The sequence below is a fragment of the Anthonomus grandis genome, chromosome 16, assembly GCF_022605725.1.
Source record: "Anthonomus grandis grandis chromosome 16, icAntGran1.3, whole genome shotgun sequence".
NCBI classification, from domain to species: domain Eukaryota; kingdom Metazoa; phylum Arthropoda; class Insecta; order Coleoptera; family Curculionidae; genus Anthonomus; species Anthonomus grandis.
In genome coordinates, this window is record NC_065561.1 from 9,247,864 (window position 1) to 9,263,901 (window position 16,038).

At 35.3% G+C, this 16,038-nt stretch overlaps 1 protein-coding gene across 1 annotated transcript in view; it reads right to left on the minus strand.

Moving 5' to 3' along the window:
- LOC126745469 (nonsense-mediated mRNA decay factor SMG8) overlaps nt 1–16,038 on the minus strand; it is a 40,893-nt gene that overhangs the window by 13,536 nt on the left and 11,319 nt on the right. Inside the window, exons 5-8 of the mRNA XM_050453323.1 lie at nt 15,677–15,947; nt 15,228–15,627; nt 1,461–1,841; nt 800–1,010 (exon numbers count right to left, since the gene is read on the minus strand). Of these exons, the coding sequence (XP_050309280.1) occupies nt 800–1,010; nt 1,461–1,841; nt 15,228–15,627; nt 15,677–15,947 (1,263 nt within the window). The remainder of the gene's footprint in view (nt 1–799; nt 1,011–1,460; nt 1,842–15,227; nt 15,628–15,676; nt 15,948–16,038) is intronic.

Consider the following 16,038-nt stretch of genomic DNA (forward strand, 5'->3'; position numbering starts at 1 on the left):
GAGTTAAACATTTACAATTATTTATTGCAATGTCTTTGGACTCGAATTTACTAACAATAGGTTTAATGGTTGAAATGGACCAGATAGGCTTGATGGAAAAATAAATTGAAAATATTTCAGATACTGCTATTGGTTTAATTAAATTCTAAGTATGATAAAATTATTTTTTTAATAATTGATAATAATAATTGTTATTGGTTTAACTTCATCGTTATATTAAATAAAAGTTTAGATAAAAAAGTAATGTTAACGTGTCTTACTTTGAATGTATGGTTGTGAGATTGATAAAACGAAAAAAAAAACATTTCTTGTATTCGGCTGTACGTCAGATTTGACAAAGCCTTATAACAAATGGTTCGCTGGTGGCTAGTTTTACCTGAACCGAAAATTTGGTAATTTTGCAATTACATTTAATTGAATAATTCAAGATTCGCTTATTAAAATTTTTTGAAACTTTGCACGAGGGTTTGCCAGATTGGTCTCTTCAAAAAGTTGTGTTACATTTTTTCTGTAAAATGTACAGGGAAGCCAATAATTGACCCCCTTAAAATTTACATGGGATTTCCTATGTTCCGCTCGGCGACGCACCACCCGGTATGCCCACAACTGTCCATAAAATATTAATTTATGGGCCACGTGTCATTTCTGAGGCAATGTTTTTTTTATCATCAGATTCTTCTGCCAACTATGCGAATTGGCGACCGAAATAATTAATTAACTGACGTTGAGTTTTCTATTCTATTCTAGTTATCTAATCTATTATTAACAATAAAATAAGTTTATCATCGCAAGCAAATACCTGTGACCGCTAGAGCATTCGTATTCGACTCCAATAAATACTTTGACCGTTTGGGGCAAAACGGTACTTGTCGGTCTTCCCCTTCTGCCTCTAGATGAATACTTTCCTATTGCAGGCCATGCTTTCTTGGATTTCGATCCAACTGTTACATCCCAAGGAAGCAGATAATTTGTTGAACTTAAAAAGCCTGGATGGTGGGACTCAGAAAGACCTAAATAAAATAAATAAAATGTACCAGTAATATTAAACTATCGAACAAAAGTAGAGCAACACTTTAATAAAATGTACAAATCCTAATTTAATAATACTAAATATATGATATCGCTTCTAAATACATTGTGCATGAACCCTAGAAATCTTAGGACGTTCAATGGGTATGGTGGGGGAAGCTAAAAGCTGTCCGCCACTTCGCTCACCTGCTGCAGAAAATAACAGTACAACATAACCGCGGGAAAGCAGGCTGGCGTTTCTGTATAATAATAATTTGCTTTATTGTCATCAAAATTTTTACAAATTTTGTAGACAAAACTAATGAAATAATTTTGAAAAAATATACCAAAAAAGATATATATACATATATACAGAAAAAACAATAGTGTATATCATGTATTCATAACGGATTAATATGTACAAGTAGGTATATTAAAACTTAAGTACCTACCTAGATTATGACTGTATAAAGATGACGCTCCTAAACATACGAGCGACCAACTGGCAAACACCGGAAGCAACCCTAGAGGAGAGTTTTGGGTTAACATTCCGGGAAGGTATTCAGTAGTACTCGCTTGCCTAACCAGAGTCTTTTCCGCCTCTGGACTAAGTTGACCACTTCTATCAGAGAGGACCGACATAGGCTCTTCATTTTCGTTTAGGGTAGCCGCCTTGAACTCTTTTATAGAAGGTTCGAAAATAGCGAATTCGATTCTTTCCAATTTTAGGCATTGGCATTCTTTAGCAATTTGTTGATAGAAGATGTAATTTGCTTGCAATGCGGTATAAGGATCGTCTCGCAAACCGATTTTTCGCCCGCAATCACATACAGCTGGAATAACAGAAAATAAACCAAGAGTGAGTGATAGAACATGGTGTACAGGGTGGCCAAATAAGAATGCGAGGTACTGTATCTGGGAAACTATTCATCGTAGAAGCTTGCGATAAAAAAATGTATTACTAAAATGGCCAAGAAAATGACCTGGAAAATATTTTCAAGTTTCTAAAATGGCCGCTAGGGGGCGCAACTGCAATCTTGAATCTAGAAAACTGAAGTTTCTGTAAATTTTGCTGAATTAACCTAACAAAAAAATAGCTGATTATTAAAGTAGAGACTAATCCGAACCTTTTTTATTTGAATAGTTTTGCTGTATCTCTAAAAATAAAGTGGTGGGGGGTGTTCAAAAGTTGGCTTAAAACACACCCTGTATACTAAAAACGCCTTAGCCGATTTTATCAAACTTGGGCTAGTTGAAAAGAGCTATTATTAAGCTACGAATATTATTATATTTAATGTTTTTTTAGTTTTACATCTCGCCGCTAGAGGGCTTTTTTCGGCTTTCTGACACAAATGACTAATTTTCTCAAAAAACTTACGAAAAAAATAATTATTAGAAAGCAGGCCATGGAATGCAACAAAACAAATGTCTACTCAAATTATAAACATTCCTCAAATTGTCAATAGTAAGTTGTCAAAAGTTTTACGTTACTTGAGCATTTTTTGTTTTTGCAAAATGCGTTTTACGAACGATGAAGCTGTTGATATGCTTGCGGTTTATTTTGAATGTCTTCAAAATGCTGCAGTAGCAAAAAGAGTTTATGCTGCTCGATATCCAAATCGAACTCCTTGCGATATTAGATTTTTTCCCCGATTAGTAGCGAACTTACGAGCCAATGGTAGTTTTCGGCCTAGGTTTCAACGGCCAAGAATTAGAAGAAATGTGGACAATATTAATAGCGTACTGGGATATATTAAAGGAAATCCTCATGTTAGCACAAGAGCATTATCCCTTGAATTAGGCAAGAACAACGATTCAAAATAAGGACAATAGGTAAATTCTAATAGCCATCGCCATATATGGATTTATTTAAGTTCAGCTTTTTTTAAAATATATTTATAGAATGCACCCATATCATGTTAATTTACATCAGGCATTGGAAGAAGCAGACTTTGACCGTAGGTTGGACTATTGCCATTGAATATTAGGCATGATACGCGAGGACAGAGATTTTTTATTTAAAATTCTTTGGACCGATGAAGCCACATTTAATAGTGACGGTAGAGTCAACCTGCATAACATGCATTATTGGTCTGCAGAAAATCCGCATTGGTTGCGTAAAATTCAGCACCAACGGCGCTAGAGTTTAAATATGTGGTGTGGTATACTTGGAGGCAACATTATTGGACCATATTTTTTTGAGCAATCTCTAAATGGCAATGTTTTTTTCGACTTTTTGGTAAATCAATTACCGTTGTTGCTGGAAGATGTGCCACTGGAAGTCCGGCAAAATTTGTTTTTGCAGTTGGATGGTTGTCCAGCACATTTTGCTAGGAATGTGCGAGAGCATATTAATAACATTTTTCAACAGCGGTGGATTGGAAGAGGAAGCCTGTTTCCATGGCCTCCGCGATCCCCAGACTTAACCTGTCTTGATTTCTGTTTATGGGGGCGGTTAAAGGACATTGTATTTCAGACTCAGCCTACGACTAGAGAAGATATGAAAAACCGCATTCGTAATGCAATACATACCATACCGAGAGCCGAAATTGAAGCTGCAGTTCTATCTACCCATGAGAGGCTTCAGCAATGCATAGAGCGTGATGGTCAGCATTTCGAACATTTATGGGGGCATTAAAACCCTTTCTTTTTAAAATCGGTCCTTTATAGGGCCACAACTTACATTATAAAAGAAATTCGAAATAAATTATTTTGTAGTTTTTATAAATATTAAGGGATTTCCATATAAAATTTTCTTTGGCCTAAATTTTACGTTAGGATGAAGATATTAAGATGCGGTTTTCGCAAGCATATCTAGGCGTCATTAAGCTATTTTTTTGTATAAAAAAATTTATACCATTGCATTTAAGTTTTTTGAGAAAATTAGTCATTTGTGTCAGAAAGCCGAAAAAAGCCCTCTAGCGGCGAGATGTAAAACTAAAAAAACATGAAATATAATAATATTCGTAGCTTAATAATAGCTCAGAAAAATTCACAGAAACATCAGTTTTTTAGATTCAAGATTGCAGTTGCGCCCCCTAGCGGCCATTTTAGTAATAAATTTTTTTATCGCAAGCTTCTACGATGAATAGTTTCCCAGATACAGTACCTCGCATTCTTATTTGGCCACCCTGTACAATGCATGGTTATAAAAGCTGCTATTGTAAGGAGTATTATGAGATTATTCAATTACGATTAATATAATTACTTCAAGAGATGGCAGGTTGAACAGTGAATTTTCATAAACTCTTTTTTTAGTTTAGCTGCATAATAAATAAAAAATTAATCAAGTATTGAATTTTTCATTTAAAAAAGTATAATAGCAATCCTTGATATAATTTATAAATTATATTACTATTGCTATTTTTATTAAGTATGGTATATGTATAATATTGTATGTAGTATATAAACATATTAAGTCAAAGTTAAAATATGCTAGATGATCTGGACAAAAATAATTCTTGTAGATTCTTCTTCTTTAAGTGCCTATTCATTCCGAATATAGGCGATCATCCTGGATATGATCATTTTGTTCACAGCTGCTTTAAATAGTTCGGTAGTAGTTTTTAAGAGCCATGTTCATTTTTTTAAGCCCTGATATTCTCCTTCTTGCAAGACGTCCTCTGCCATAACCTTTGCCTTGGAGAACGGCTTTAAAAGGTGATATCTGCTTTTGTTCTTTATAATATGTCTGAGATACTCAAGCTTTCTTCTCTAAATGGTGTTTATTACTTTTAAGTCCTTCTTCATTCTTTCCAAGATTTCCTTTTGGTTCACTCTGTCCATCCAGCATCCTCCTGTAAAGCCACATTTTGAAGGATTCGAATCTTCTTTGTTTTGCCTCGGTTAATGGCCATGACTCCATCCCATGTAAAGGAATCGAGAGAACAGCATCGAAAAAGTCCGATTTTGATGTCGAAATTAAGGTTGTGACTTTTAAGCAGTTTAGACATTTGTTGAAGGCGACCCCTGCTTTATTTATTCTACACCAATATCTCGTATGAGTGGGTCCAATTATCATTGATGTGTGAATCCGTGTTACTCTGTCTATTTGTGTGTTGTTACATTTCCTCCGAGTAGAGATTAAATGTGAGTGGTGACAGGATACAGCCCTATCTAACTCCTCATAGAATAATTACTGTGTTGGTTTTGCTCATCCATATTGATTGGACCTGATTGATTCCAGTAAAGGTTTTGGGTGATTCTTAGATCTTTATTATCCATCCCTGAACTCATCAATCTTCTATAATTTTTTCGTGTTATATTCTATCGAAAGCCTTCTGGTGGCCTATAAAACAGGCAAAAATATGACAGCTCATATCACTACAGCGCTGGTACCTGTAGACAGGAAAGTGCATCTCTTGTACCCATGCCCTTCATAAATCCAAATTGTGTATGTGACACTCTTTCTTCGCAGATTCTATAGTTATAAGACTCAGTGTTTCTGTAGGCTTTGACCCCCTGTATCTTTCAGTAATTAGAGATTTTTTACTAAAAAAATTTAGTTATGACATTTAGTTTAGTTAAGACATGATTAAAAAGGGTATACAGCTCTAGGTATTTTAAAAACCTTGTGTTATTCCTATTATCTAATGTGGTAATAAAGGAATATTTTCCGTGCATCAAAAATTATGTTTCCACAAAAAATTGATGACAATATCAAGATTTTCGAAGAGATTTGTTCGAATTGCAAAACATCCCGCTCCCAGCCTTGAGAACAACTGCTAAACGTGTATATTAAACCTTAACTTAATATCTCCATCCAAACCGAAGAATTTATTAAAATTTGCTTCCAAGATAAGTTCCTTACTTAAAAACACATTCTTTACTGTATATTCAAAATTTAAAATTTTAGTCTTAACAATATTAAAAGAGAAACCGTTGCAATCACACCAATTATTAATACTTTGTAAGTCCTCACTAACCTTTTTTGAAGGCTTGTGCATCTATGTTATGCTGCACAATGTCCTTTCAAAAAAGGGAATCCGATAGGCACACTGAAGGAGACGAATGGCACCTACACAAATACTTTCTTAGATTTTGGAGCTTCGGATACTGACTCCCAAGTGGGATACATGCTACTCAGCGAAGGATAACGAACCAGGTCATCGGGAACATAGTGACCTTACAAGTCACGGATACCAGATGGTATCATCCCGGAATTATTATCAAAAGGAAATGCTATCCTGAATCGGGAATGGTCAAGTCTAACACTGCAATATGTCTTAAGGATTTAAAGGGCGGTAGGGGTCATATTCATACCAAAAGGTGGCAATAGATTCCTGGAATTTCCCAAGTCCTACAGACCACTTATTATCCTTTTTTTTGGAGATGCTCTCAATGAATCAATATAGTTCGGAAATCGAAAGGGACTTAGAATCCAAGGAAATAGACCTGGGTGCGTTTATGGATATTGAGGGCGCCTTCGAAAATGCGGACTTGCTCGCAATAGAAATAGCAGTCTCTAACAGATAGCTGATCCGGCGGTAGTAAGATGGGTCAGCTGTATGCTGAACCAAAGGTCGATTAGGGCCTCGGCACTTGGATCTACGGATCTTAGTGTTATTGCAGTTAGGGGATGCTTACAGGGCGGGATACTACCCTCCCTTTTAAGATCTTTATTAGTCAATGACCTAATCGGACTCCTTAACCGAAGAGGGTACAATACCATCGGTTAGGCGTGCGCAATAATCAGAAGGAATTACGCAGGAACGATTGCAGGACGGATGCAAGATGCCCCGAACATGACATGTGGATGGCGCACTATGGAGGGCCTATCTATAAACCCGGCGAAGAGGGTCATGAACATCCCCAATCTTTGGATGAGGGGCATCGAGATCGTTCTCAAGAAGTCGGTTAAATATCTGGCTCTCAACTTGGATAGAAAACTCATCTGGGAATAGTACAAGGAACTTTTGGACAGTAAGACAACCACTTGGTAGATCCTCGGGTCTGGGCCCCAAAATGACCCATTAGATATACAGGGTGTTTCACTTTTTTGTAGCAGGACTTTAACAGTATTTAGAAAAATTAATTTTAAGGTAGGTTTCTCATATAAATATTGATCGTCAAACTTTTCGTTTCTGAGATACAGGGCGTCAAAGTTTCCAAAAAAAAAAAGTTTTTATTTTTTAATATCCGAACTATCAAAGATATTGAAATCAAAATTGGTATAAACAATTCTAGGATGAAGGGTCATAATCGTAAATAATGTCATGTTTCTACGTTGGCCAGTGGCGGAGATATGACTAATTAATAATGTTAATGTGACTAAAAAAGTAGCACGCCACTGGATTAAGTCGATTAAACGATCATTTCTAAATAGTGCATTTAATTGTAAACAAAAATGCCCTCTTGATATTTTTTCGTATCTGACTCCGTTTTCTCCTCAAATTGGGTTGTAAAAATCACTTAAGATTTGAAGATAAATTTATTTCAACCGTCTAATAAATCGCAACATAGAACAATACCACAAATAGTTATAACTTATTTATAACAAAAAACAGATTACAAGAACACAACAAACAATTAACAAATTTAAAGGTGTTCTAAATGTGAACCATTTTCTGCAATACATAATTCACATCGACGAATAACCGAACGTGAAATGTTATTTATATTAATTTATTTTAATAATTTGAATAGTGTGCCATGAAATAAAAACAGTGTCATAAAATGTAAATGTCATATTAGTATTATCGTGTCAAATTGCAATTGCGTTCTCAAAAAGTGTTATTTGTTTATTTCTTCTTATCGTTTTTGTGTCAAAATGCCATTTATGTTTTCAAATCACGAGTTAGCGGATATCCACTTTATTTATGGGGTTGCAAATGGAAACTCCGCAGAAGCAGCCCGGGAATATATGCGCAGATATCCGATTAGAAGGCATCCACATCCTTCTGTATTTGTAAGAGTCCATTGACAAATTATTGAGAATGGTTTAGGCAATGTACTAGGAAATGAAAATAATGTAAATTTTCGAATAGAGAGAAATAGGCAACAAATTTTGCGTGAGTTCAACAGAGATCCTACAACAAGTATTAGAAGAGTTTCCGCTGGTTTAGGAATTTCAGCTTCCCGTGTTTACCGAGTGTTAAGACGGGATCATAGACGTCCTTATCATTTGCAGCCTGTTCAGGGATTACAACCAGGAGATGAAGAACAAAGAACTGCATTTTGTCGTTGGATTCTTAATGCAGCTAATAATACACCAGGTTTTTTATATAACGTGTTGTGGAGCGATGAGTCGTGCTTCACTCGGCGTGGAGTGGTCAATTTCCATAATCAGCACATTTGGGCGCATGAAAATCCACATGGAATTCGACGAAGAAGCTTCCAGCATGAATTTAGTGTTAATGTCTGGATTGGTATTTATAACAATCGACTTTTTGGCCCATATTTTTTGCCACCACGGGTAAATGCTGCAGCCTTCTTGGAATTTTTAGAACGGGAGCATGCGAATATGTGGGAAGATATTCCTTTAAATTTAAGGAGACGGAGTTGGTTCCAGCTTGACGGTTGTCCTGCGCATTATGGAAGAATTGTGCGAAACTGGTTGGATACCCATTATCCAGAAAGGTGGATGGGTCGTGGAGGGCCAGTACCGTGGCCTCCACGATCCCCAGACTTAAACCCCTTAGACTTTTCAGTATGGGGATTTTTAAAAGAAAGAGTGAATGCGACACCTGTTCCAACAAGGGATGACCTTATAAATAGAATTAGGATTGCTTGTAATGAAATACTACCATTTTTAAATAACATTTGACGTTCGGTTATTCGTCGATGTGAATTATGTATTGCAGAAAATGGTTCACATTTCGAACACCTTCTTTAAATTTGTTGATTGTTTGTTGTGTTCTTGTAATCTGTTGTTTGTTATAAATAAGTTATTAGTATTTGTGGTATTGTTCTATGTTGCGATTTATTAGACGGTTGAAATAAATTTATCTTCAAATCTTAAGTGATTTTTACAACCCAATTTGAGGAGAAAACGGAGTCAGATACGAAAAAATATCAAGAGGGCATTTTTGTTTACAATTAAATGCACTATTTAGAAATGATCGTTTAATCGACTTAATCCAGTGGCGTGCTACTTTTTTAGTCACATTAACATTATTAATTAGTCATATCTCCGCCACTGGCCAACGTAGAAACATGACATTATTTACGATTATGACCCTTCATCCTAGAATTGTTTATACCAATTTTGATTTCAATATCTTTGATAGTTCGGATATTAAAAAATAAAAACTTTTTTTTTTGGAAACTTTGACGCCCTGTATCTCAGAAACGAAAAGTTTGACGATCAATATTTATATGAGAAACCTACCTTAAAATTATTTTTTTTTAAATACTGTTAAAGTCCTGCTACAAAAAAGTGAAACACCCTATATATCCAGATGGTGCGATCCAACTTACTCTATGGGGCTCTAGTATGGTGGAGAAACACCGCGCAGAAGACCAACCATATGGAAACTTTACAGGCTACAAAGAATCTCATGCTTATGCGTGATAGGGGTCATGAAATCAACCACAACGATGGGCATGGAGGCTCTTAAACCTAACACCGCTCAATATGGCTAAACAAGAGGAGGCAGCTATGAAGGCAATTTCCGTTTACAGGAAAAAAACCTTAGGGCAAGTAACTTTGCTGGTTATCTGGCAATCCTGAGGGGAATCTGGGACATACTTGATATAATACTATGTTAGATCTAATACTTTAACTATTGCTTCTTCACTCAACGGTCCTTTTTGGAAGATCTTATACATAATGCTGTCAGTCTTTTTAATGCCTTTATTCCTATGTTTAGTGATAGTTTTTATATTTTTAGAAGAAACTTTAAGAATTTACTTTTGGTGGAATTGTATAGGTGAATAAAATTGTATAGGGAAATGAAATCGTATAATATCATTGAAATATTTTATATTATAGATGAAAATAAAATGTTTATATTTCATCTCTTCTTCTTGTTAAGTCTTGTTATTGTTAATAAGGAAAAAAACGGGATGGATCTCAAATATGGTACACAAATGGAGCAAAAACACTCCACGGAGTTGGAGCAGGACTAGTGGGACCTAGAAAATACAAATCCATGACACTGAGCAAAGTAAAAACAATTTTCCAAGCGGAACTATACGCGATATTAGAGACTGTGGAATTCCTATCCGGAAGAGGACACAGAAGAATATGGGTTAAGATATTCTCCGATAGCCATTTGGGTTTTAGAGCCCTGAGTGGCTCTACATATAGGTACACTTTGGTCTAAGCATGACATGAGGGGCACGCGGAAAATGAGATGGCGGCCTGCTACACAAAAAATGGTTGGCTAAGGGTAACTTTATTAGACCCACTCCATCTTTTGGGCTTAACTAAGGTTTTCTTAAAGGGGAGATTGCAAAATGGACCTCGTCCAAGATAACGTGATGTTGGAATCACACCAGTGGGTTGGTTTACGCCAAAAAGTTTCTAAGCTTCGACGTTGGGAGGGCGGATTTAGCTCTAAGACTGGACAGGAAAACATGCGCTGGTAGAAGCGCTCACAAACCACTATACCTGCAACGGTCACCTATACGGATTCTCCGATACAGAGTTCTGCGATAAGGAAAAGGAGTCGATTGAACATTTAATTGCAAATTGTACAGCACTGGGCCACAGTAGTTACAGAATTCTACATTCATATACGCTGAAAGAAGAGATTCTGCTGACGCACCCACTGAAGAAGCTGATTGCCTATTAGCGAACCTATTGGATAGATAGGGACAGAGGAAGAATAGATCAACACTGGTCGCATTGCAAAAGGCCACCCTGAGCCAGACCCCAGTACCTAACATTACATGTTATGCCAAAGCAAAGAAGTATTATCAGCAAAAGAATTACACAGTCCATTCTTATTTATTGATGGCAGATTATTGACCTAAAGAAGAAATAATACAAAGCCAAGTACCAAACCCTGATAAACTACTTCCAAATTAAAGTAGTATCATCATTAGATTTTTCGCTCTATTAGTTACATTTTTAGTATATAAGGTCACTTGTTAGTAGTTTTAGTTTAGTTTTAATCTTCTTCTGAAGATGATAACATCGTTAGCGAAACACGTGTCGAGAATAAAATACAAAGTTTTTATATCTTATATGAGTTATATACAGTGCATCCGTAAAGTAGCGGATAAATTCAATAAAAATGAAATGTACCGTTTCTGAAAAAAATGCCCGAATCCGTCGATTTTAATATTTGGTTTAGAGTTTTTCTACGTGAAAATTAAATATACAGGATGAGTCAAAAAAAGATATAACGTCATCAATATATTTTTTAAAAGGAAACCGCCAGTTTTTAATGCAGAATCAGAAAGAATGCAATTTTTCACAAAGGATATGGTTCAAATGAATAGTGGTTACATAAGCAATTTTCCCTAAAACATTCAGTAATTAAGAAAAAGTACAAGCCTTATATTAACGAAACAATAAAGCAAATCATTAAATTAAAGAAACCTGCTTTTAATAAGTTTAAAAAAACTGGTCAGACTGAATATAAAGACTTCTATCTAGATATCAAGAACTATGTATCTTTTACTATTCGCAGTCAAGAAAAAAACGCATATATGTCATTTGAGCTTTACAAACATAAAAGGGATACAAAATAAAATTGGCATAAGTTACAAGATTGGAATATACAGGATAATAAAAACTGTGAAATACCTACTCATCTGAAATATGTTAATGAAATAAGTGACGCTTTTGTAGATGTATACCAGTTGGCCACTCTGAGATGCAAGAATGGTAAACCTTAATAATGTTGAACTTGTTTTTAAAGACATCTCAGAATATGATATATATACAAGTCATTTAAAAGAATAAATTTAAAAAATATGGTTATTGACCAAATAATTTATCTCTGTGCTATCCAGGTGTTAATTTGTCTCTACATAAAGGGGAATTTCCACAAATGTGGAAAACTTCTATTATCAAGCCCTTACCAAAGCAAAATAGAATTGAGAATCTTTCAGAGCTTAGACCAATTTATCTTTTACCCATCTTTACCAAAATGTTTGAATTAATAGTGTTGGATATGTTACATGTAATTATGCCCTCAGTACAGTCTGGTTTTCGAAAAAATAATGGAACAACCACGGCCCTTCCAAAAGTAGCTTTCGAGTACTGTCAGATTTTAGTAAAGCTTTTGACTTCATAAATCATGAAATGCTGTTAGCTAAAATGAACTTCTTCGGTTTTTCAGTGAGTGGTTTAGCAAATGGTTCCACTTCAAACTTCCAAACTTCAACTGAGGACACAGATTGTGGGACTGGATGGAGCAAGATCTGAACCTGTTGTTACTGGTTATGGAATTCCCCAGGGTAGTATCCTCGAACCCTTATTATTTAGCATCTACACTTGTGATCTTCCAGAGCAGATTCGGTTTTGTTGTGATTTAATTTCACTACTTTGCATATAAGTAAGAGTTTTCTTCCTTGTTCAGAATCAGCAAAAAATCTTGGTGTCATTTTTCTAAAAGAGGTTCTAAACTTTCAGGTATATGTCAATAAAAAATTATCCTACATGTATAATTTACTTAAAAGTTTGTATCAATTTAAATTTTATTTGCCCAAAATTATCAAATTAATGCTTGTGGAGCCTCCTGTTTGGTCACAGCTAGATTACTGCAATGTTGTTTTGTTGCAATAACCTCACTCTTGTTTTTGAAAGTGGTAGACAATGGTATAGTGAAAACATCTTGTCGGACTTGCATTGTCTTATTTATTTAATGTAACACGACGTTTCGGTTGGTAAGTATCTCCAACCGTTATCAAGTGTAAACTGATTAACTTGATAATGGTTGGAGATACTTACCAACCGAAACGTCGTGTTACATTAAATAAATAAGACAATGCAAGTCCGACAAGATGTTTTTAACCTCACTCTTGAAATGAAGAACAAAATTCAGTTAGCTCAAAATGCGTCTATAATATTGCTTTTCAACATACAAAAATCACATAACACCAACCATATGTTGACAATAAAATACTAAGATATTAAAAGAGAGCAGCTTTACATTTTGATCAGTTTGTTTATAGAATTTACAAGTCGAGGTATCCTAAATATCTTTCAGATTATTTCACAGCAAAACGAGATTTACCTAAATAAATCAAAAGACAACAACACAAAGTCTCGGTCTCGAAAATTTTATTTTATGAGTCAAAGTGGTGACACGTGTTTTGCTCCTAAGAGCATCATCAGACCTCAAAAATAATGTAAACAAAATTACAAGAAAACCTTAAAGAGCGTAAAATATATCTTAAAAAGGTTAAAACACGACCGACTGGGTCAATTATACACACACACTGACGGCAAACTTGGAGGAACAGGAGGGGCTGGGTAAGGATTGCTTTTATTTTCATAAACGCTTTCTTAACCTCACTAATGTGTCTTTCACCAAAAAAAAAGAAAATATCCACTTCTGCATCATCCTTCACCCAGACAACACGTGGTTGTTCTCGTCCTTTCCTATCCTACGGATTTCTTTCCTTGACCCTTGATTTCAGAATTAAACTTTCTGAAAGTTTCTATCCCACTTCCGCGTTATCCTTCATCCCATTAACACGTGGTTGTTTGTCCTTCCTATCCTTTAAATCCCCTTCCCAGACCCTTCCCTAGCCCTTGCCGGTGGTAGCTGATCCTATTTACGCCGGTAACCAGGCCGGATGCATCGTGGGGAGGCGACATCGTGCATTGAAAAGTTTCGATTGTGATTGATGATGTAATATAGTGAAAGTGTCGATTCGGAGAACAGGATACATACCCGACGGTTTTCCCGAATCTCCAAATCGTGCTGACAAATTGCTTCGTAGCACAGCCATCAATTGAACAGAACAAGAAGAAGAAGAAAATATCCTTAACCTTAACTTAAAATTTAATTTTACCCAGAATATAAATAAAAATATTACAGAAATACTAGCAGTGGAGGCTGAGAATATAATTCACACTAGCAATATACCTAATAAAAACACATAGTTAGAGCCAAAATTATAAATTTAATTAATTGTTAAATCAGAAAAGATAAATGGAACACCCTCTAACTTTAACAAAAGACATTTCAATTCCTTTAAGAATAAAATTCAAACACACAATCTCTTAACTAAATAACTAAGGCAGATAAGGGCACTTGTCTGGTAGTCATGAACAAAGCTGATTACGTAGATATGTAGAAAATTTCTATCTGGCGATGATTTTGCTTTGATAAGTAAGGATCCCACTCCTAGCTTTTTTACCAAAGTTAAGAGCTGCCTGAACCGTTGTCTTATAACTTTAGAGTACGAGTATTTTGAGTCCAATAAAGCCAGCCTATACCCTATGAATCCTAGAACTCCCTCACTATACGGCTTTCCAAAAATACATAAGGAAGGTATTCCTATGAGGCCAGTGGTGTGTCACCACTTTGACTCTATTTGATAAATAAAATAAAATGTTCGAGGCCGAGACTTTGTGTTGTTGTCTTTTGATTTATTTATCTTAAGGTCTCTTTGAGAATATCGACGACCTCTTTCAAGATTTACATAGTCACAGCCTAACAAACATTATAAGATTTCAAATAACACCGCATAGAACTGAAGGTTTTAAAAACTCATTTGCCTATCAGGGTATCCTTGTATCTTTGTTAAACTCTGAAGTATACAACTTAATAAGGTCATGCTCACTTCTCACTTTCAAGAAGGCATACAAAGCTTTTCTGTTAGATTCACATATATTTTTATTGTAATTTTAAGTAATGTAATTTTAAGAAACGAGTTTAGCACAAATTAGTATTGTATTGAAACTGCCCACTAATACTGTATTCTGTATTTTTCAGGTAGCATGGAAGAACACATTATGTAAATGTTACCTTTTATGTAATATTTTATTGTTGCATAATAAACGTTTATTTATTATTTATTTTTTATATCACCAGAAGATGAGTGCAAATGCAGTTCTTTAAAACAACAGTGTTTTAAGTAAAAAAGTTATTACTATTATTACATAAGCATATACGTTTTTCAAATGTTAACTGAGATTAGGATAACAATCCACGAACTTGAGCGGAGAATTTAAAGTAAGGCAGCTCGACAAAATATTCAATAATATTTTAGATCAATTACATATGTTTTTCAATAATTAAACCTACAAGACAGCTTAAATAAATTGTTTTAATAATGGCGTAATAATAAAAAAAAATTGTAATTTCACTTACATTTATAGACAAATCCACTCATATGCTCCTGATCGGAGGTATGTTTAGGCAATTTACACGGATTCCCCGTCATAGAAGCGGCCTCGCATTGCTGCCTCCCGTTCTCCCAATGAGCTTGGCATTCCACTTCTAATTGAAGTTCGTATTTCGGATATTTAGGTCCTCTTGCCTGGGCCCTAAAAAGCCCCAAAGCCAATGCAAGCCTGGCCTCATGTTCAGCCTTTGCATAATGTGGCTGAAGGCCTTCCTGGTATCTGGCAATTGCTAAAGGCAAGACTTTCAGACATCTTTGGTCCGAAAATCTTGTGTCAGTATGCAGAGAAGTTATGGGTTTTTCTTGTTTAATTATAAGATCGTGAAGGCATTTGGCGGCTTCAATCCAGTGTGACAGTAATGGAAGCTAAAAAGTTATCTATAGAGCTTATGTAATATTTGTAACTTATTCACACCTCAAAATAACTAGGAATGTGTTGGTGTCTGCTTGAGGAAACAGTGTCATCAAAACCCTTGGTTTTGGCTTGTTGGACATGCACCAACAGAAACTTGAAAAAGTCTTTGTCCATATAAGGGTGACTGGAAAACGGAGGTTCTACTTGCATCGCTCCACCTGGCTGACAGTCTTGGATAAGTCCTTGCATAGTTTCAGTAAGGCGATCTTTTGGAGCTTCTTCCGAGATATAAACGAACTCATCGTTCAGTGGAATCGCAAATAATGAGCAGCTAAAATTATATAAATCAATATAGCGAAAATAGTTAGATATGCGTACACAACGTCTTTAAAAAAATATAGGTACCTAGTAATTCGTTTTAC